At 34.5% G+C, this 24,631-nt stretch overlaps 1 protein-coding gene across 44 annotated transcripts in view; it reads right to left on the reverse strand.

Moving 5' to 3' along the window:
* The window catches only part of RBM26 (RNA binding motif protein 26), a 93,821-nt gene that overhangs the window by 56,259 nt on the left and 12,931 nt on the right, over positions 1–24,631 (reverse strand). For all 44 annotated transcript variants that reach the window (XM_019039712.4, XM_063697461.1, XM_063697452.1 and 41 more), the window contains exons 2-6: positions 10,261–10,379; positions 8,832–8,968; positions 3,693–3,781; positions 2,795–3,012; positions 582–842 (exon numbers count right to left, since the gene is read on the reverse strand). In XM_019039712.4, the coding sequence (XP_018895257.1) occupies positions 582–842; positions 2,795–3,012; positions 3,693–3,781; positions 8,832–8,968; positions 10,261–10,379 (824 nt within the window). The remainder of the gene's footprint in view (positions 1–581; positions 843–2,794; positions 3,013–3,692; positions 3,782–8,831; positions 8,969–10,260; positions 10,380–24,631) is intronic.

The raw sequence follows: 24,631 nt of genomic DNA on the forward strand, positions 1-24,631 counted from the left end.
CGAGTAGCTGGGACTACAGGCACCCACCACCACACCCAGCTAATTTGTTGTATTTTTAGTAGAGACGGGGTTGCACACCATGTCAGCCAGGATGGTCTAGATCTCCTGACCTCATGATCCACCCGCCTCAACCTCCTAAAGTGCTGGGATTACAGGCGTGAGCCGCTGCACCCAGCCAAAAGTCTTTAATTCTTTAATAAAATTCTTACAAAGGTGACATTTACATTTCTAAGTACATTTCTATTTACGGTCCAATAATCACTCATTCTAAAGAAATGAGTTTTGTCAATAATGTTTCAGTAGCAGATTCCCTGATAAAAACTCAGTAGATATTTACTCATTTGGTAAACTCCCACAATTTATTAAGACTTACTTGCAAATAAATACTACCTTTAAATTGATAATCAAATTAGTGGCAACTAATAAATGTTTCAATCATATTGAGGAATTCAAAAAGTGACTAAGGCTAATTTCCCACTTTTCAGAGGTAAGTCTTTGAATAACTATGTACAACATAAACACAGAATTTAGGCAGCTGGAAATATTAATTAAATACTTTATGAAACAGCTGAAAGACTTACCATCATAGTCTCTACACCGTTTCTTTGGCATGGGTGGTCTTACGTAAGAGTTATGGTCCACTTGGTCTTCATGAAATTCAGACCAACTTTCGGTAGTGTTGTTTCCATGATGAGTAGGAGCAATTACTGTAATAGTGCTGCTCAAAGTAGGTACAGGGTAGTGGCCAGATGAAATACTAGGTACCGAAGAGACTGGAGTATAATTATTTTCTAATGGATCTGTTCTATCCAGGTCATATTTAGGTTTTACCAGATCCCTTTCTGCAACAAAAGATAAACGACATATAAAACTACACTGTATTCAAAAAAAACAAGTCCCATATCTAAGAAATAGTGATATTTTTATAAACATAGTAAAAAAAGTTTTAAATTTTGCATAATAATCATTTTCTTTTAAAAAATATTCAATTAATATACAATGTTAAAAGGTAAGCGATTTCTTTTTAATATAACCCAAACTACAAAACCAGGTAATGCTGCTGTATTTAATGTTTTTCCTTAGAGTTTTGTTTATAGAAAAAAGGAATTTTATATTTTCTTCATCACAATCTTAGTATGCATAATTACAGACCACAAAACAAAACATGCAATAAAGTATGGTTATTTTTCCTGTGATGAACATTTTGTAGTCATCCATTTAAAGTTACTACAATGGCTGTTTATTAGATAAGAACGGATGAGCCAGAAGGAGTTCATATTAAACATGCACAAAGAAATTAACTAGACTATACATATGGTCCTCAGGAAACAGAAAAGAAATTAAAGAGATTAGTTAAGTGAAGTAACATTACATGAAGCCTAGTATACCTAGATCACAGCAGGGGAAAATTTCTACGAAAAGGGTAACAGAATACAGGGCTTATACAAAGGCCATAAATAGTATTAAGAGTAGCAAAAAAAGTTTGAGAAAAGGTGTTTTACTGAAAAGTGTTTTAGGTGTTTTACTACAACATCTTACTTTCAATAACATGTACTAGAAGAAAATTATACATGTTGGGAATGACACACTCTTGCAAAAATATATATCTGAAATAAAACTTTTTTAAAAACTTTTAAAAATAGTTTTGAAGTATAACTGATACATAATAAACTGAACATATTTAAACTGTATAAGTTTTAATCAAGGTATAACACCTCTGAAACCAATACCACAACTAAATGATGTACATATTCATCACTTCCAAAAGAATCCTCATGCCCCTTTGTAATCTGTAATCTATCATTCCTCCTTTACTCCATTTCAGGCAACGACTGGCTTTGCTCTCACAGATTACTTTGCATTTTTAAAAACTTTAGTCTGGGCACAGTGGCTCAGGCCTATAATCCCAGCACTTTGGGAGGCTGAGGCGGGTGGATCACCTGAGGTCAGGAATTCGAGACCAGTCTGGCCAACCTGGTGAAACCCCCAACGTGACTCTACCAAAAATACAAAAATTAGCCGAGCATGGTGGCACTCGCCTGTAATCCCAGCTACTTGGGAGGCTGAGGCATGATCATCGCTTGAACTCAGGAGGCGGAGGTTGCAATGAGCTGAAACAGCGCCACTGCACTCCAGCCTGGGTGACAGAGCAATACTCTGTCACAAAAACAAAGATTAAGAAAAAAAATTTTTTTAACATACATATGTATTGTCCTGCTTCTTTCACTCAGCATAATTATACTGAGATTCATCCATTTTGTTGCATGTATCAATAGTTCTTTTCTTTTTATCCATGTTATGGTATGGATATACCACAACATGTTTATACATTCACCTCTTGATGGACATTTAGGCTGTTTCTAGATCTGACTCTTACAAATAAGTCTGCTATGAACCTTTGTGAACAAATACCTGTGTGGACATACACTTTCATTTCTTCCAGGTAAACAGTAAGAAGCAGAATAGCGGACCCATATGCTAAGTGTAGTTTTAATATTTTTACATACTGCCAAAATGTTTTCCAAAGAGTTCCAGCTTATCTACATTCTCACCAACATGGAATAGAATCAGTCTGTATCATTGTGGCTATCCTGTTGAATGTGTAGTGGTAACTGTGATTTTAATTTGCAAGGAATAAAACTTTTAAAGGAATTTTTAAAAAGCATTCTCCTGGACCACAGAATACATCATAATAGAAAAAAATGAAGACAACACTGACAAAATGTTAAGCAATTTTTAAAAACATTTAAACATGGAGTTTTTCATAAAAAGATAACCAAAATATATTATTTACCCCTGCTTCGTGTTCTGCTTCTGCTTCTAGTCCTGCTTCTATCTCTGTCCCTCTCACGAAGCCTCTCTTTACTCCAACTTCGACTTCGACTCCTGCTATAACTGCGACTCCGCCCTCGTCTTCTATTGTACCGGTCTCTGTATGAATCTCTTCGAGGAGGGTTTCGATCATAATCTCTTTTGCGAGAACGATCATCTTTTTTCCTCTCATCACGGCTTCTAAAGAAATATGTGATCACTTTAATACAAATAATTTTTAAGTGACACAGGAAAAAGCTAATTAAATGCAAAAGTTATATTTAATTCTTGTAACTTAACTTTCTATCCTACCATCAGACAACTGAAAAAACTGAGCTTAATATTCAGTACTTTAAATCCCTTTTAAATGAAAAACAATCTTTTTAAAGCCTTAACCCTTAGTCTTATTACACATTGGCAACTATACAATTAGGCATCTGTAGATAAAGGCATCTGTATATAAGACTTAGAGTACATATAGAACATACTATCCCGTACATATAATCTCACACTTACAGACATGTATCACATGCATTGTATTCTAAGTGCTTTTGAAGCCTGAATGAGAAAAACAATTTAATCACACTAAACGGAAACAGCAGGCAAAAAAAAACACCCACACATTAAGATTCTACTGGAATCTGAAGTTAGGAATCAAAAGATAAGCAGCTAATATATGTCAAGCACTGTTCTAAACTCACTCCCAAGATCTACAAATCTGACCTAGATTTTCATGGTAGAAACGGACCTAGTTATATTTTCCTAGACCAATAAAAGAGTAGGTATTACTTGCCTCTGCGTAAAAGATAACCCAAGTCTAAACATTCGTATAAAAGATAACTTACATCGAAACAGTGAGTATGGTTCAATGAACTGCTCACCTATTTTCCCTGTATCGGGAGCTTGACTGGGGAGGACTGTGATTTAGCCTTCTAGAAAACTTCTTCTCTCGCTCTTCCTCTTTAGTGATCTGATAAAAAAAAAAAAAAAGTGTACAAGTTTAGTAGTTATTCCACTGTTAAATAGCCTTAGATAGGGCTGGGCACAGTGGTTCATGCCTGTAATCCCAGCACTTTGGGAGGCTGAGGCGGGTGGTTCACGAAGTCGGGAGTTCGAGACCAGCCTGGCCAACATGGTGAAACCCTGTCTCTACTAAAAATACAAAGATTAGCTGGGCACAGTGGCAGGGGCCTGTAATCCCAGCTACTCTGGAGGCTGAGGAAAGAGAATCGCTTGAACCTGGCAGGCAGAGGTTGCAGTGAGCTGAGATCACGCCAGTGCACACTCCAGCCTGGGCGACAGAGTAAGGCTCTGCCTCAAAACAAACAAACAAACAAAAAAAAGCCTTAGACACATTACTGCTTTAATGACTTTATTAACATTAACATTTAATTAACATTAAATAAAATTTAACTAACATTAAAATTAGTTTATATAATGTAGAAGCGAAATTGTCATCTTCTAAAATTATCCAAACAAAGTAAATTTCTCTACTAAGTATAATCATTTAACTATAATGAAATGATTACATTGGTGAGAAAACATTTTAAGCAAGTATGCTCATTTAACATAATTAATGGAAATCCAATTTTATTCCTCTTTCAAAAGTCTAACATATATTCGTGTTTTGGTTTCGTGGACTTGGTGTGGTACCAAACACATCAAGGAATATAGGAGAATACATTAGAACTCACAAAGTCATAAACACATACACACACACAAACATATACATATTTATATATTATATATATTTATGTATCATATTGTAATTTATTATATATTTTATATTATAATAAGCATATTATAATAATATATATTATATAACATATATATTTATAATAAATATTTTATATAAATATATTATACATAATATAAATATAAATATATTTATAATATTTTATATAATATATAATATATATCTTATATATTATGTATTTTATGTATTATTTATATATTTATATAAATTTTTATATAAATATATAAAATATATAAATATATAAATATGTATATGTTTATGTGTGTATGTATTTATGACTTGGTGAGTTCTAATGTATTTATATATTTATATATAAATATATAAATATACAATATATAAATATATAAATATATAATATTTTATATAAAATATAAAATATAAAAATATATAAATATAATATATATATAAATAATATATATTATATATAAATATATATTATATGTATAAATATACTTATTTATATATTATATATTACTATATATATTTATATAGTATATTTATATATTATATATTACTATATATTTATATAGTATATTTATATATTATATATTACTATATATAACAATATATAATATTTTATATATATATATCTGGGAAAACAATATATAAGGTGAAATAGTTCTCCAGTTTCTCACAGCAGCATGACAGCTATATATTTCTGTTTCCTACAAGGTGCCTCCATTCACATTATATAGCTACTAGAAAGCAACCTTGGAAAATATTCTCAGTGCTACTTTCTCCAGACTATATTGTTGAGAATAACGGTCCTCAACAACAGGAACGACAGGAATCACTGTTTTTCTAGATAATTAGAAAAAAGGGACTTAGAGGTTGAACAAATTCAGGAAATATCGTGCAAGTGGCTTCTATAAATAAGATAGGGCTCAAGATTTTGTGTTACTGAGAACCGTAAGATATTCTCATGCAGGTAGTCTACGCACAGGGTACACATGTCCCAGTTTATGCCAGCTGTTCCAGCACCCTTCTGATAAGAGCTTCTGACTGTCAAAATGTACCATTTTAGGCTGGGCACAGTGGCTCACACCTGTAATCCCAGCACTTTTAAAGGCAGAGGTGGGTGGATCACTTGAGGTCAGCAGTTTAAGACCAGCCTGGCCAACACGCTGAAATATCATCTCTACTAAAAATACAAAAATTAGCTGGGCATGGTGGCACGCGCCTGTAATCCCAGAAGGGGATTACAGGAGGGATACTTGGGAGGCTGAGAGAGGAGAATTGCTTGAACCCAGGAGGCAGAGGTTGCAGTGAGCCGCTATGGGGCCACGACACTCCAGCCTGGGCAATAGACTGACTCTGTCTCAAAAAACAAACCAAAAAAAGTGTGCCACTTTAGATGAGAAATCAAATGGAAATCCTATTAATAGACCAAACTAGGAGAAATAATCTTTAAAGCGTTCTTTCAACAGTTTGCCTTTTTAAATTCAAGTACTTTCGTACTCTTTCCACCTATTCCAGCTCTCCTCCCAGACCAGACAAAAAACCGGGTACTAATACAACCCTTCTGATGCACTCTTTCCCTTCTATTTCCTCAATGCACTTTTGCGAGTAATCTAACAGATCACCATATTCCACAGTACATGCCCATCTGCAAACTTTTAGTATAGCCACAGCATTTTAAACGTAGATTGCCATCTGGCATTTCAACAATTCTGAAAGATCAGGGATAAGTATCTCCCACAATTGGTTGAAAAAACAGGAAGTATTATTACATCAATAGATAATAAGACTAAGGCTTTGCTACTAACTCGATTTAGGGGAAGACTACTCAAGCCAAGGGACTGTGATTTACTCAAGATTTTCTGAGAATTAAAGCATACATATAATATATATATTATATATAATACATATTTTTATATACTATATATTATTTATATTTTTATATAAATATTTATATAATATTATATAAATATTTATATAATATTATATAAATATTTATATAAATATTATATAAATATTTATATAAATATTATATAAATATTTATATAAATATTATATAAATATTTATATATTTATATTTTAAAAATAATAATATATATTATTCATATTTATATATATTATATATATATATTTTTTGAGACGGAGTTTAGCCCTTGTCACACAGGCTGGAGTGCAATGGCATGGTCTCAGCTCACTACAACCTCTGCCTCCCAGGTTCAAGCGATTCTCCTGTCTCAGCTTCTCGAGTAACTGGGATTACAGGCACCTGCCACCACGCCTGGCTAATTTTTGTTTTTAGTAGCGACGGGGTTTCACCATATTGGCCAAGCTGGTCTCGAACTCCTGACCTAAGGTGATCCACCCGCCTCAGCCTCCCAAAGTGCTGGAATTACAGGCGAGAGCCACAGTGCCCAGCCAAAGTATAATTTTTAAAAGCAAAAATCTGAAACCAACCCAAAGTTCCACCAGTAGGCAAAACTTGAATAAACCATTGCATATCTCTATGTTGCATAAGCAATTGCCAACACAATATCCACCGTCCCTTTCTTCCTAACAGAACCCTTAAACTGTTAGGTATGAAATAGGTTCAGTTATAAATTACATTTCTGGTCTTCCCAGGCAGATAAAACTGATTGGGATGTTACATGTGGGTATGTGTATATGAAAATATATAAATATACATGTGTGTAAATATATTCAGATAGAGATATAAATATATTTGAGATTACATAATATATATTTTATTGCATAATAAAATGTATTATTTATATATAATCTGGAAAAAGCATAAAAGGAGAAAAAAACAAAGGTCACAACAGCAACATCTCTTACAATCTCAAAAATGACAGCAGCTACCATTTACTGAGAACCTACCATGTGCCACGTGTGAAGAGTAAGTAAAATAATGTATATAAAGCACCAATCAAGTGCTTATTCCTCACAAGAACCTTTAATATTTCCATTTCGCAGCTGAGTAAAATGAGGCTCAGAAAAGTAATGTTTTCAAGGTCACAAACCAGTGATTTGTAGAACCAAAATTTTAACCAAGATTTGTGTGACCTAAAGCTAGGGCTAAATGCAGAAACATAATGGCTTGACTGCCAACAATTATTTTCACTAAAATTATAGTTTTTTTTTTTTTTCCCCCAGACAGGGTCTTGCTCAGTTGCCTAGGCTGCAGTGTAGTGCTTCGATCTGCACCCTCAGGTTCTGGGGCTCAAGCAGTTCTCCCACCTCAGCCCCTCAAGTAGTTCGGACTACAAGCATGCACCACCCCACCACACCTGGCTAATTTTAAAATTTTTTTCATAGAGATGAGGTCTCACTATATAACCCAGACTGGTCTCAAACTCCTGGGCTCAAGTGAGCCTCCCACCTCAGCCTCCCAGAGTGCTGGGATTACAGGCATGAGCCACCACGCTCACCCTGGCCAAATTAAAATATTTTAACATCAAATTGAAAAGATATACATTATTATATGACCAGTAACTAAGGGTGAAGAGAGAAGGTTGTAAAATACACATAAAAATTTTGGGACCTCTTGAAGTATGAAGTCATTTCCACTGTCTTGTGAAGGTCCTTGTGTTTTACTACCTTAAAAACAGTCCCCTACTAAACACATGTATGACAAAAGCAAACAGACCAATTGTCAACCTAATTATTTTCATAGAACAGATATTAAGACTTTATGTCTGTAAGATATTGTGCAGAGTAAAAGCAGGCCTGACAATACTAACCTCAGAAAGCCAGCATGCTTGTAAGGCTGGCTCCTGGGCACTTTGATTTCTCGAGGGTTCCCATTATCCCCTGATAAGGAATGGTTCACTATGCCTGAATTATTTATGAAACAATATGGTCTACACTGAACATCTGCCTTCCTCCCAGGAGTCTGGAATTTTGGTACATACTAGGTAGGCGATGCCTATGTGACCAGTTCCAAATAAGAACGCAGGGCAGAGTTTCTAAGGAGCTTGCCTAATTCCCATGTGTTGTTACAGTTCACTGTTAGGGGAATTAAGCACATCCTGTGCAACTCTGAGGACTTTGTAAGCTTGTGCTTTTTTCCACTGGACTTGGCCTCATACACCTTTTCCATTTGCTGACTTTGCTTTATATCCTTTTGCTGAAATAAGCCAGGGCCATAAGCATAATTATATGCAGAGTCCTATGAGTCCTCCTAGAAAAATCATTTAAACTGGGAGTGGTCCTGAGGACTCCAACACAAAGATATAGAAGATAAAAACTCAGTTTGGTTATTCCTCTTATGTGTTTAAATAACCTGTAAGGTATTAACACAAATCGTTACCTCTTCCTTCTTTATATCTTTTTCTTGGTGTGGAAAAAATTCTACCTTCAGGCTTCCTGATGATGGCTGCTCTGGAGGAGGTAGGTAACTCTTTGTATTCACAGCATCAAAAAGTTTTTCCACAAATATCTGTGTCTCTAAAAATAAAACCAAACACCATAGATTAAAACACATTTGTTAAGATTAATTCCCCGCTTCCACATCTCTTATCTCTAATATGATGAAACATACCTTGACTTTTATAAATTAGAAAATATACTAGCACTGGCCGGGCGTGGTGGCTTACGTCTGTAATCCCAGCACTTTGGGAGGCCAAGGCGGGTGGATCACCTGAGGTCAGGAGTTCAAAACCAGCCTGGCCAGCCCCGTCTCCACAAAAATTAGCCAGGCATGATGGCAGGTGCCTGTAATTCCAGATACTAGGGGGCTGAGGCAGGAGAAACACCTGAACCCAGGAGGCAGAGAATGCAGTGAGCCGAGATCGCGCCACTGCACTCAAGATCACACCACTCCACTCAAGATCACGCCACTGCACTCCAGCCTGGGTCACAGAGCAAGACTCCATCTCAAAAAAAAAAAAGTAAAAAGAAAGAAAATATACTAATATCAACAGCTTCCCAACCGGTGTGCCGTGGCACAAGTCCTGAGGCAATACTGATTCATGCTATTTTCAAGACGGTAGGGACTGGAATGGTCGCAGCCCTCTGGGCTAGTCACCTCCAGCCATGACTAAGTCTTCTCCACGTTGCCTACTCAGTGTTGCAAACACAAACACTATCATAATCTAGATGTGGCAAGGTACAAAAAGCTGAAAAGCAATGTGCTAGGTAAGATTCAAAGCAGTTTCCTAAGCAGTACTAGCTTTAAATAAATAGGCAGTCATTTTCTTAATCTTTTAATCTATGTAAGAAAAAATATCAACATGCTTTAAGAATAAGCACATGGACATTACTGAGAGGTGGCATCCATTTTAAATAAGCTATGGATATACTCAATAATAATATTGTTTATTTAACTTTGTTAAAATTAGGGCTTCTTACCGAGTTCCTTTAATATTCTGTGGATAAACTTATTTCAAATAACTTTATTTATTTTTTTTGAGATGAGTCTCACTTTGTCACCCAGGCTGGAGTGTAATAGCACAATCTCAGCTCACAGCAACCTCTGCCTCCCAGGTTCAAGCAATTCTCCTGCCTCAGCCTCCCGAGTAGCCGGGATTACAGGCACCCACCATCATGCCCGGCTAATTTTTATATTTTTTGTAGAGACAGGGTTTCACCATGTTTGCCAGGCTGGTCTTGAACTCCTGACCTCAGGTGATCCACCCACCTCAGCCTCCCAAAGTGCTGGGATTACAGGCGTGAGCCACCGTGCCAAGCCTTAAATAACTTTTTAAAATATAGTAGTAGTTTTAAACCAAAGATCTTACCTTTCTGAAGAAATACATCCAGCTGATCAATACATAATGCCTTTAACTCTTTTTCACTTTTGTCTTTCTTTACCAAAGCCAGAACATATTTTGCTAGGGCGGATGGATCTGCATCACAGCTAAAGAAAAAAACCAATGTTGAAGAAAATTTAGCCAACTGCACATTCTACAAATTCCAGTTACAAACTGAATTAGTGAGAATAATAGTTAAGTGAGTTAATACATGTAAAAAGCACCTGGGTCACAGAGGACCTTGAAGAAATTTAAGTTCTCTTTATACTAACACTCCTTAATGCTATGTGTAGCCATTCTATTTCTTAAAAACATACCCATCAGTATATTAGTTTAAACAGCAAAAAAAGAAAGTCTAGAAATGGATCCAAATGTACTAGGAATTCAGATTTTATAAAAGTGGCATCCAAACCAACTAAGAAGAGATAAATTATGCAATAAACAGTATTGAGGCCAGGCACAGTGAATCAGTCCTGTAATGACAGCACCTTGGGAGACCTAGGCGGGCAGGTCGCTTGAGCCCAGGAGTTCAAGACCAGTCTGGGCAAAATGGCGAAACCCAGTCTCTACCAAAAAAAAAAAAAATTAGGCATGGTAGTGTGTGCCTGTAGTCCCAGCTACTCGGGAGGCTGAGGGGGAAGAATCATCTGAGCCCAGAAGTTCAAAGCTGCAGTGATTTGGGATCACGTCACTACATTCCAGTCTGGGTGACAGAGTAAGAACCCCATCTCAAAAAAAAAAAGAAAATGTATTGAGACAACTTGGCAGTTGCCTTTTACAAAATAAACTTGGAAACATGTTAGAGGAAAACACAATTTATTTAACCCTGGAGTAAGGAAGACACAAAATCCGTATTATCAAAAAAGTAATGTGATTATAAAAAACAAAACAAAACAAAAACTCAGAATGAAGAGTCAACAAATGAAAAACAAGCTCAGTTTATCTCATCACAAAAAGGCTAATTCCCCTAACCCACAGTGTTTTTACCAAGACTAACATTATAAGAGAAAAAAAGACAAAGGATATGAATAGATGCTAAACCATAAAATAAATAAAAATGACTCTTAAATGAGTAAAAATTCAACTTCACCCATAAGAGAAATACAAATTTAAGTTACACTGAAATATTTTTCAGTTATCAGGTTGGCAAAATCCAATAAATATGAAAATGTATTCTGGTGGCAAGACTAATGAAAACGCAATTTTAAACATGAGCTGGTGTGAGTAAACTGGTAGCTGATAGAGTACTCTGGTAGTATCAAGGTCACAAATGCAATTTACATCTACGAATTTATTCTACACATATACTCACGTGTTCAAAATGACATGTGTACAAGTTATTCATTGTCATATTGATTGTAAAATCAAAAATGTGCACATGTCCATTTAGTGAGAACTGGAAAAATAAACTGTATTAAAATCCACACAAAAGAATGACATGTAGCAAAAAGATAAAAAGACAGGTAATTAAGTTTTCAACCCTTAAAGAAATCTTCCTATCAATTTATTAAATTTAAAATGCAAGACAAAGAAAAGGTTTGTATAGCATTTGCCATTTGTGTTGGGGGAGAAGAGAGAAATCTGGTTTATATATATGTGGAAGGATAAATAAACTACGGCTATCTGGACAGGATGATAGTATGAACTAAGTAAAGGAGGGACAGGGTAAGAAGGGAAAGTTTTTTTTAAAAAAAAAACCACATAATAATTGTATGTATTCACAGAGTACAATGTGATATTTTGATACCTGTATGCAATGTGTAATGAACAATCAGGGTAATTAGCCTATCTATCACCTAAAACATTTATTTCTTTGTGTTGGGAACATTCAAAATCTTCTCTTCTAGCTATCTGAAAATATATAATAAATTAACTATAGTTACCCTACAGTGTTAAACAACACTAGAACTTACTCATCCAATCCAGCGTAATTTTGTATCTGTTAACCAACCTCTCCCTATCTCCTCCCTACCACCCTTCCCAGCATTTGGTAACCACTATTCTACTTTCTACTTATATGAGACCAACTTATTTAGCTCCCATATATGAGTGGTAACATACAGCATTAATCTTTCTGTGCCTGGTTTATTTCAATTAACAATGTCAGGACGGGAAATTTTTGATGTCTGAACTATTTTCATCCAATTCAAAAGAATGATATAATTGTTTGTAACTAAGCTAAAATTATTAAGATTTTACAAGTTAGAGTAACTAACAATAAAATAATAGCAGTAGTTAATTACTAACACTTACTCAACACCTAGTTTGTGCCATGAACTGCACTTCTAATTTTACATACTATATTGGGCTCTCACTTTACTGATAAAGAAACTGAGGTTCAGAGAAAAGCTAAGTAGACTTCCCAAGACTACACAGCAAGGAAATGAATCAAGATTTAAAACTAAATCTCATACTCCGAAGTCCACATTCTTAACCACCACACTAGACTGCCTCTTACAACGAGGTGCCAGAAACCTGACTTCCAATTTACTTTTTAAACACCTAGAGTTACAGTCACTCCCTATCAACCAAATCAACCAGACATCAACCAAACTAGACATCAAGCTAAACATATTTCAATTTACTGGAAATCATTATGATACATAATATTATTATCGTTTTATTGCAACTGCTGTATATAAATTCAGTCTACGCTGAGTCTAAATGCTGTAATTTAATATTGGTTTGATTGTTGTGGTGAATTTTTAACTTATTAGTGGTTTTTCCAATAACTTACCTGTCATTTTTCAATTCTCTCAACGAAATACCAAATCTATTTTATTTTTGCACCATTATTTTTTAAATAGGACATTTTAAAACTGAATTAAAATGTTAGCAGCTAAAAATCTAGAGGAAAGCTTTCGTGATTTTTATAATTATTATGGTCTATAAACCACAGTTTGATAAAACAGCAAGATAGAATTAAAAAAGAATCTCTGCTCAACATCTTCTGTAGAAGCAATCTGAACTGAATAAAAAACCATTAGCCACAACAAATATACTACCATATACAGTTCTAAATCCTTGAAATAATCTGAAAGGCAGATGACTTTTTAACATTTGTTAAAAGTTCAAATTATATAGAAGCAGGGGTTATAATTTCACATTTAATGGCAAAACAACTGAATTTGCATTTGGGAAACAATTTTTCTTAAGTCCTACAAGAAGTTCCATTTTTACTTCAATATTTTTGAAAACAAAAAGCTGAGTAAAAAATATGGACCACAGAAATTTAATAATATACTGAAATGTTATGTATCAGGAACAGAAAGGCAAAACCTATGTTCTCTTTTCTATTTGTCTTAAATGTTATATTATCTGAACTTCTAGTAATGATGTTATGCAAAGTCAATTAAATAAACATTCAAATTAACTAATTAAAAAAACTATATTCATATAGCAAATTATTTTTAAACATTATCTCCATGGCTAGCAAGATTGTTCGAGGTACTTTACCAGTTGCCACTGCTGATAAAAGGTTTGTAATTTGAATGATCTATATCTTGTCAGAGCTAGACTTTTCTTTACCCCTGCTATATACTGCTAGCATCCTGAAAATGTGTGAAAGAAAAAGTAGACCTGAAATTGCCTTATAGATCGGGGAAAAAAAGAATCAAGTTTTGAAAAGTACTTCTTAGCTCCCACAAACAACAAAATCTGCCAATAAAGTATGATTATGATCACCAAGTGCTCCAACTGCAATTACTCTTCTGTGTGTGTGTTGGGGCTGGTGAGGGAGCAGAATACAAACAAAAGCAAAAACTACAAAATAAGGCATGAGATCTAACTCAACAATAGCATTTGTAGAAGGCAAATAGAAGGTGAAAACTTAAGCACTTTAGTAAACGGTTAAGTTAAAGGAAATGAAAGTGTGAAATGGCTGGGGGGAAACATAAATTATAAACATGCAATAAAACAGAAAACTGAGAACTAGACAAGAAAGAGTGCTGCTCTCCTATGCAGTAGAGTGTTAGTGCTTTCAGTTCTAGGTTCCACCTTTATAAATGCATAAACAAACTCAAACAGATTCTTAGAAAATGACCAAGATGGTAAATGGATATCATTATTAGATGGTTTTCTAGGGATTCTCAGCCTAGAGAACTGAAATGTCAGAGAGAACTTGCTAAGTCTTCAAATAATTGAAAGGTTATCACAAGGAAAAAGGATTACATTTGTCCAATATATCCTCCAAGGAATGTAACTAAAGCCAGTAAGCAGAAGCAGCCAAACAGGTTTTGGCTTAAAATAGAGATCGGCTTGTTTTTTTTGTTGTTGTTGTTGTTGTTGTTGTTTTTTGTTTGTTTTTTTTTAAACAATCAGAGGCCTCCCAAAGGCAGAATAAACTGCCTGAGGGTTCTCCCTCATTAGAATGGCTTCAAGCATAGGCTGAACAGCTCTTGGCAAATAAGCGCTGGATTGGATAGTAAATCCCGCACAAATATCAATGAGTAAAATCATTAGGTTTAAATCTGTTCATAAGATACTGTGCAAATATATGAAATATAAAATAACACAGTAGTCTGTTCAATTACTGATCTACATATATTAGTAATAGAAAAGCATTTTTTAAAAATTACACTGTAGATAAAATACACACCACAAAAGATCGGAGACATATTAATAGTTACTAAGCGAGAGAATATACACACAAATATATGTCTCACTAGATCAATGGCTCATTTCTGTCAGGGAATCTTTCATCTTCATATAAAGTTTGATGAATAAAATAAGAAAATAAGTATGTTGGATTTAGTGATTATCGTCCAAATATCGCATTCATTATTCAAGAAAATTTTAAAAGCACCTACTCTGTCACTGTTCTAGATCCTGAAAATACAACTTTTAGAAACATCACTGTTGCCACGGAATTTACGTTCGGGGGTGGGGGGAGCCAATATGCATATTACACAAACATACGTTTATAGTATGTATTGTCATGTAGACACATGCTCTGAGGAAAAATCCAGGTTGAAAAGATAAAGTGTAAAGGAGGAGAAAGGAAGAAAAGTAAGGAGAAAGAAAACAGAAAAGATAAAACAAGTATTATTTAAGATCATCAAGGAAGGACTCTGTTGAAGGGACATTTAAACAGGGATCTGAATTTAGATAGGAATGGAAATGGAATGCAAATATGCTTTATGGCTATCCAGAAAAGAAAAAATTTTAAAAAGCCCAGGCCAAGGGAACCCATCAGAAAGAGCCTAAGGCCTACTTGACCTTCTTGACATATATGAGGGACAGGAGTCCAGTGAAATGGAGCAAAGTGAGCATTCACGAACACTGGGGTTTCCAATTTTAATCCTCCAAGGATTTCAAATTAACTGCTTCAGTGAGCTTTGGCAAATTAAATTTCCAAATCACTATGAAGTCATTCACATCAATGATTTTAAAGGCATAAAAATAAAACTTTGTCAATTCCTGAATATACTGTGTTAAGGATACAGCTAATAAAGTTTTTTTGTTTTTTTTTTTTTCCATTTCATTTTTTTAGAGACAAAGTCTTGCTGTTACCCAGGCTGGAGGGCGGTGGTGCAATCATGGTTCACTGAAGCCTTGAACTCCTGCCAAGAGATCCTCCCACCGCTGCCTCCCCAGTAGCTAGGACTACAGGTGCACACAATATACACCTGGCTAATTTTTGTTTGGGTGTACAAATAGGGTCTTGCTCTGTTGACCAGGCTGGTTTCGAACTCCTGGCCTCAAGTGATCCTTCTTCCTTGGCCTCCCAAAGTGTTGGGATTTACAGGTGTGAGCAATAGTGCCCAGCTGGCATCTTTGTTTTTAAAAACAGTTCAGTTGGAGACTTCCAGCTTCATGCATACCCTTTAAAAGCACAGAAGTGACCATCTAAGAAGGTCATTCTCTTCCAACCATATCTGGGGTGGAGAGGGAAGTACACACACTAAAGTTACAGAAGCCAAATTAATACAGAAAATCAAATGTTATAATAAAATATCTTTAAAAACTAAATATTCTTAATAAGAAACAAATCACCTCTGGAAATAAAGGTTGTACTAATCCCCCAACACACCCATAGTGTGTTTTAGTTTTTCAGATTTTCAAAACAGTAATGAGACCGTAAAGAAAGCTATAATACTCCAATACAATATTTCAAAAAGTTTGTTTTGCACGAGTTTCTTGGAGACTTTAGAAATTCAGTAGAATATAACTCACGGAATTTAACCCAAGCTTCCATTTTCAGCAATCTTGAAAAGAAGCTGGAGGTGGTAGTGGGAATTAAAAATTAAATTTAAATATGTTAACTGAGTAACTTTAGAACACGGATATGCACCCACGTCTGTTCCTTCCAAATTTTCATTTTATATTCAGGAAAAATATCTAATTTGCATCAAAGTCATGATTTTATATTCTGTACTTAGAATTACTCTTTTAAAAATCCAAATTTCATTGCAGCAAGCATAATACATACATTGAAAATTTTAATTGTAGTTTATTACATGCTTCACTTAATTCAAACAAGAAAGCAAAAATAGATTACTTATATACAGTAATTAGTTACAGCAGAGACTACTCATTAAGAGTTATTATACACCCAGTTCATTCTACAAAATAAAATCAAAATATTAGCATATCTAAACATGATCCATCCTTGAGCATCACACAATCTATTAATACTTCTTCATCACTGCAAAATGTATCACAATACATGTAATTATAACACTGAAAACTATTGGTCAGTTCTTTTATTCCCCCACATCATTCCAAGAAATAGCGTGATTCCATCTTACTTTTAGAACAATGGTTCTCAAACTTTTTGGTATCAGGAGCCCTCTATGCTTTAAAAATAGGAACCACTCCAAACAGCTTTTTATTTAAAAGAGTTATATCAATATTTAATAAGAATTAAAATTGAGAAAAAATTTAGTTTAGTTTGATATAATAAATCCATTAAAACTAGCATAAAAACTCTCTATATTTGTTTGACTAATCAGAAGAATTTATATGCAAACAAACAGGAAGCCCATATGTGGGGCTGGCTTTTTTTCTGAATCCAGGAGTTCAAATCATATCATCAGGACTCTCTATTCTGCATTTTTCACTTTCAGAAACGCTCTCTATGTGTGGCAAAAATGATGGCCCCCTAGCAGTTCCCAGCTTACATTATTCTAACAGCTAGTGAAACCAGAAAAAGGAGCTTACTCTTCTCTCCCCCAGCATCTGTACTGGCCTCTGAAAATGGCTCATCTTCCCCATTTAGGTCATATCCCCACTGCAGGTCAGGGATAGGCAGAGCTCTATGATAAATAGCCTCACCTGAAATTAAATACCATATTTTTAAAATTTAAAAAAAAACACAAAAACTATTTTTCCAAAATAAAATACAAATTTTCTGAGAAGAGTGACCATGTTTTACACTTTTTGCAAATACCTTTGTTTGGCTTAATAGAAGACAGGCCAATTCTTATATCTGTTTTTACATTCAATCTGTTATGATATGTTATACTGGTTGAAGTACATGAAGAAAACCTGACCTGATACAGATACATAGTTGGAAAAACAAGGACCTCATAGACACCATGAAAGGCTCTCAGGAAATTCCAGGAATCCTGATACCACACTTGAGAACCATAGCTTTAGAAGTTACATAACTTCTAAATTAAATAAAAAAAAAAAAGAAGTGCCCACTAAGTGTTAAAGACCCAATAATCAGATAACAAAACCAAAGTAAAAGTTTGTACTGTTCAGTGCAAACAGCAGCAGCCCAAATGACAAATTAAGCACAGATAGTTGTGGTTATAATTATGGTTATACATCAAGCCACAGAACTCTCTCTTTAAAAAAAAAAAAAAAAGGTGGATCTGCAATATGGTAACCCATGACTAACCTTCATATTTAGGGTTTTTTTTTTTTTAATTCCTATTCATAGTTGAGGAAGAATTGAGTTATCTGAGAAAAGACTGGTTCTAGAGGCCACCCCCACTCCATTACTCACATTCTATCTAGTTAACAACAGATCTCAGGTAATCCATCCCTCTGGTTACTAAAATGAGAGAGCAGAGGCTAGTGAACATTTTCTTTTAAAACCAAAAAGGCAAAATTATCCAAAAGAAATAGCCCTAAAACTAGAAATACAAAAAACCTAGTTCTATCGTCCTGTTGGATAAATTTGGCTGAGTCGATTAAGCCTTTAACCTTTTTCTCATATTTCTTTAAAAGCTCTGGCTAATGCTGTGTGGTTATATATGTTAGAGATTCACTTCTAAGTCTTTCTCTAACATTGCTACCAAAATTTTCTGATACGGTTACCACAGTCATGCCAAAATTTATCTTTAAAAATGAGAAATTATTATGGACACTTTTCCGGTCATGAATCTTAAGACTAAGCAAACTAAGCTTCAGTTTTTTCATCTAACAGCTGACTTGCCAAACTAGAAATAATTACAAATAAATATAATTACAAATAAGACACACTTTATTAACTTGCCAAGCACCCTAACAATCGTTAAGGGATTACTAAATAATGAACTATGATTAAAAAAATGCCTATAATCACCCCTAAAAATATACTTTAGTTAAATTCTGGTTGCTATATTTTAAGTCCTATATTACCTTTCAAACCTACTTTGTCCCAAGCCAAATTGTTAGCCTTTCCATGAAGCAGTCTGGTATTGAAGAAAAGCACTGAACTGTACTCCAAAAAACAGAATTTTCAGATTTCCAGTCTGGTGTTATTTCTACTTTATTCACTAGTTATATAATCCTGCGTTAGCATTTTATTTCTCTAGGCTTTAGTTTACTCATTAAAAAAAAAAAAGGCACTGAACCATACGATCTGAAAAAGTGGGTCATTTTTGTGAAAAAATATTTGGCTTTCACCACCTTGCGCTCTTTCTCCCTTTCCATTCCCAGTAACTTTCAGTTAACTGAATTTCAAAATAATTTAGTACATAGCATTAGAATCTGCAAGAGAATTTTTTTCTTTATGTCTTTCTAAAGAGTCACAGAATCCCATTTCCTCAGCACTCATGACCAAATTTTGAGCCCTTAGAAGGCATAAATAAATTCTACTTAATAGAAACATTTTGTGTATTTCTCCTAAATTGCCAGACCTATATAATTTCTGTACATTGTTTCTACCACTGTTACATAGCAGCTACTGGTATGTTTGACTGTTTCTCCCGTTGGTATTACAGATAACTATGCCTGCCTTTTCCCTAGAACAAATCACAATGTATTGAGAAGGAGCTTCTAATTACCAACATTATAGCAATCTAAATTCAGGCATTTCACAACTCACTCTTAAACTAGACTAAGAAATAGCTAACTAGTCTTCCTTTGTCTTCAAAACATTTTATCTAATCAAACCTCTACATGCCATAAACTGGAATGCAGTGGCGATCTCGGCTGACTGTAACCTCCGCCTCCCGGGTTCAAGCAATTCTCCTGCCTCAGCCTCCCCAGTAGCTGGGATTACAGGCGTGTACCACCACGTCTGGCTAATTTTTGTATTTTAAGTAGAGATGGGGTTTCACCATGGTGGCCAGGCTGGTCTCGAACTTCTGACCTCAGGTGATCCACCCACTTGGGCCTCCCAAAGTGCTGGGATTATAGGCGTGAGCCACCGCGCCCAGCAAGCAACATTCTTAAAAAGAGACTGGATCAAGTAACTCCTGTTTTAACCTTCCCCGCATCTCATAATATAGCTCCAAAATTGTCCAATCACTTCAGTATGGCAATAAAACTTTCTCTACATCTGAAACCCACAGAGGCTAGGTGGATTCAAGAGCCTTTTCCTAATCACAACGTATACTCACGATTCCTCCAAACTTCATGTATTCTCACAGAACTTAACTGTTCCTCCAATTTGGCTGTTTAATGTCATCACAGGCATCCAAACTTAACACGATTCAATTTAGGAAAGTACATTAACAACTTCAGAGACTGGTAACTGCAAGTTTATAAAGCAGTTTTCAAAAATAAGTTCTACCTATTTCACAGTCTGCTTGCTACCATAAAAAATTAAACTTTTTAAAAAGGTAAGATAAGCACTTGAGATCATTAAAGAAAGTAATAGTAACAAATAAGAAACGTCACAATGACAATTTCTTACAAAATATGTCCAAAAAAGATCACAAGTTACAGGCCTCAAAGTACCTGTTATTGCATTTATAACTATTACAAGGAGCAACAAATAAGCGACCGGCTGAAGTATATATTAATGCTATGTGGAATCTGTAATCATTCAAACACTTTTCATTTATAAGTGACTTCATTTAAGATTTTATAAATTTTTTATCAACTTTTAAATTGCCTGTAAAATGGAAAATAAATAATTGCAGAATGTATGGAGCAGAGATATACAGGACTCAAAAGTAGGCTAGAATTTACACTGACACACTATCTCCCGTAACTTCTTTTAAAATGGCTCTTTGAAACAAAAAACAAAATGAGGAACTACTTATAATGCAATACATAACATCATAAAACAAGTTCCTCTGAAGTACTGGATTTAAACCAAGAAAGTATACTTAACGCTAAGAAAGCCTCCAACAGCAGCATTAGCTGACTTCTAGAAAATAACTTCTACTAATGAGAATAAAGCAAACATACACATAGAGGAAGATGTTCATTGCAGAGTTATTTAAAAAGTCAAAAACAGTATACCAGTTGCGTTGTTAAAGAAAAAAAGAAACGGGAAAAAAATAGTTATTTGGAAAGCCAAAGAAAAAAGCAAACAACCTAAATGACAAATAAGAACAGAATGGTTACATAAACTATAGTCTCTTATCCACGTACTAACCAAGCCTAATCCTGCTTGCCTTCCAAGTTAGATGAGATCAGGGGTGTTCAGAGTGGTATGGCCGTAGATGATTTGGTCATGCAAAAACACTGGATTTCAGCCATTGTAACGGCATAAAAACTACATATTAACAGTAAAAGTTCAAGGATGGGAAACGTAAAGAGGATTTTGCTTTTCAAGTCAAAGTGTTTTGGTAAGTTTTCCTTGACTACATACAGGAAGTACTTAAATAATTCAAGAAAATAAGCTTTTTTCCCCTAAAAAGTAATAATTACATCATAAATAAAGCACTATTTAAACAAAGTGCAATACACTCACATAATGGAGTTCTATGGAACCACTGGAAAGAATAGGAATCTACCTAACAGTATACTTTCATGGGATGATGTGCAGTGTTACTGGAAATACTAGTTGTAGTAGCAACATATAAATGATTCTATCTATGAAAAAAAGTTATGTATATTCATCAATAGGTGGCACATGCATATTTTTACAGATATATGTTTACAAGTTTATATATGAGAATCAGGAATAAGAAGACTGATTTTTGGTTTCTATTTCTACACTTTAAATTTTTATTAGAACCATCATGTACTATTTTTAATTAGTAAGACTTAAGAAATTGTGTCAAATTAACTAATCCAGCCTAAAAATAATCAGAGCATTATTATTAACTACTGTATATACCATGATTCTGACAACAGAATACTACTCAGCAATACAAAGAAGCAAACTACAGATATATGCAATAATATGGATAAATCTCAGGCACATTAAAGCCTTGCTCAAAATAATACTCTGATTCCACTGACAGAAAAGTTCTACAACAGGTAATACTAATATATAGTGTAAAAAAGGCAGAACACTGCTTTCTTCTAGAGGTAGGTGGGGGCATGGGAAAAGAAATGAGTAAATTTTCCAGGGCAAGGGTAATGTTATCTTAACAGGTGACTGGGTTACAAAAATGTATACACTTGTCAAAACTATAAAATGGTACACTTAAGATCTGTGCACTTGATTGTATCTGTATTCTAAAATTAAAATAAAACTAAAATACTGAAGTAAAGCATGGTATGCATGCTTTAGGGGTAAGTGCACTGACATCTGCGATTTACTCTGAAATGAACCAAAGGATAATAGTGACAAGCACACTAAAATGTTAATGGTAGAATCTCAATGACGGGTATGTCACTGTAAAATTCTTTCAACTTTTCTGTATATTCAAAATTTTCAAAATAAAGTTGTAGGGCAAGGGCAGTCAAGGAAGACCAGGCAGGAAAATTCTAAAAATGAACATTATTGACAGAGGACTAGCCTTTTATCACCAAAAATAAGAGAATAGTGTAAAAGATATAATCAATATATAAAAAGTCTAGAATAAACCCAAATACATATAAGAACTTAGTATCTATTTAAGGTTGCATCTCAAATCCCTGGGAAAACATGGATTATGCAGTCAAGTTTTATAGAGATAACTTTGTGTGCATCTGAATAAAAATACATAAATAAGGCTATATCCATACTTCATACCTGGATTTTCTTTAAAAATAAGATCATAAAGGACATGGATGATACTACTTGAGAAAATACAGTGACTGGTTTCCATTTTCCCTCACTGACTTCTCGTGGTAAGTCACAGTATGATTTGTAGCATGCATATAGTCAATTAGAGTTCATTAATTGACTGGTAAGCCAATTAGTATGCTGGCATATAGTAAGCACAACTAGTGACAGCTTTCGCTACAATATCACTGGCAGTAACTTCATCTCAAAATAGGGAAAGTTTTTCTGACTATGACTACAATAGAAAATCCAAACCCCATGAAATAAAGGATAAATTCAACTACATAAAATGAAGCATTTCTTTTTGTGTGTGTGTTTTTTTGAGACAGTCTTGTTCTGTAGCTCAGGCTGGAGTGCGATGGCGCCATCTGGCGTCACTGCAACCACCACCTCCTGGGTTCAAGCGATTCTCCTGCTTCAGCTTCCCCTGTAGCTGGGATTACAGGCGCCCACCACAACACCAGGCTGATTTTTATATTTTTAGTAGACACATGGTTTCACCATGTTGGCTAGGCTGGTCTCGAACTCTTGAACTCAAATGATCCACCCACCTCAATCTCCCAAAGTGCTGGGATTACAGGCGTGAGCCACTGCACCCAGCCGAAGCATTTCTATATTAGAAAAATTACCATAAGCAGAATCAAAACATAAATGTCAGTATGGGAAAGAGAAAGTTGCAGATCATATCACAATTTCCCTAATACATGAAAAGCTCCTACAAATCAACTTTTTAAGAAACCAACAATGTATCAGAAAAACTAGGGAGTGTATGAACAATCAACAGGAAAAAATATATAATATGTAACATACAATATATAATTATATATTATACAATAATACATAATTATTTATTATATAATAATTATATATTAATTATATATAAAATGTATAATTAATTGTATAACAGTAATATATAATTAGTAATTATATATAATTACATTATATATTATTTATGATGTAACCATTACTTTTTAGGAAAAAAGCTTATTTTCTTAAAGTATTAAATTAATCTCTGGAGCATTATATATTATATACAATAATTATGTAAGTATTATGTATTATATATGTAATGGTTACATCATAAATCACATATATTCTAATATATTAGTTATATAATTATATGTTATATATTATATATAAACATAATTAATATGTAAAATATGTTATCCATATATAATTTTTATATATTTATATATATAAATAAACATAGGAAAAATTTTTCAACCTAACTTTTATAAAACAAACGCACATTAAAACTATGTTAGCCATTCCACCTCGGGCTGGATGTGGAACATCACAAGAGACCACTGCTCTCACCCCAACAAGAAACAAGCCGCTTTAACTACAAAACTGTAGTATTTTTTAAAACCCAACAAGCTTGAGAAGACCAAAAAAAAAAAAACTCCATAAATGAACTAACTATATTCTAGAAAGTGACAAACTCTTCAGAAGAGCAAAGAAACCCATGTTTACTCTCATTCCTGGTGGAAAGTCAGGAAGAAAAATCTGACTCCATAGATGGAGGTACAGAGAAACCAGCGAAACTTTAAATCATCTTTTAGCAGTCATATACACATGCTGTCAAGAGATTAGAATCAGAAGTACCACAAGCCACAGAGTGAGTCTACAGCCACTCATCAACACTTACTAACCAAAGACTCATGAGTAATTCTGGGAGCAAGGAAGAACTACAAGAGATTACCAAGGAACTACTAGCTTCCAGCTAACAAAGTCTGAGTGTAGAGCACAAGGGCTGAGTGAAACCCCTCTGAGGCATTCTTGGGTGGGTTACCATTCAAAAGACAAGGAAAGGAGCAACAATGCTGAAAAACAGTTCCAAAAGTCATAAAGGCAGGAGGTAGGAGTTAAGAACAAAGATCTCCCCAGCAATTCAAAAACCTGGAACCAGGGGCATCTGATCTCTCAAGCTGCCCACTTGGCCCTCTTCCAAGTGTACTTTACTTCCTTTCATTCTTGCTGTAAAGCATTTTAATAAACATTCACTCCTGCGCTAAAACTTGCCTCAGTTTCTCC

Source organism: Gorilla gorilla, chromosome 14 (assembly GCF_029281585.2).
Source record: "Gorilla gorilla gorilla isolate KB3781 chromosome 14, NHGRI_mGorGor1-v2.1_pri, whole genome shotgun sequence".
NCBI lineage: Eukaryota > Metazoa > Chordata > Mammalia > Primates > Hominidae > Gorilla > Gorilla gorilla.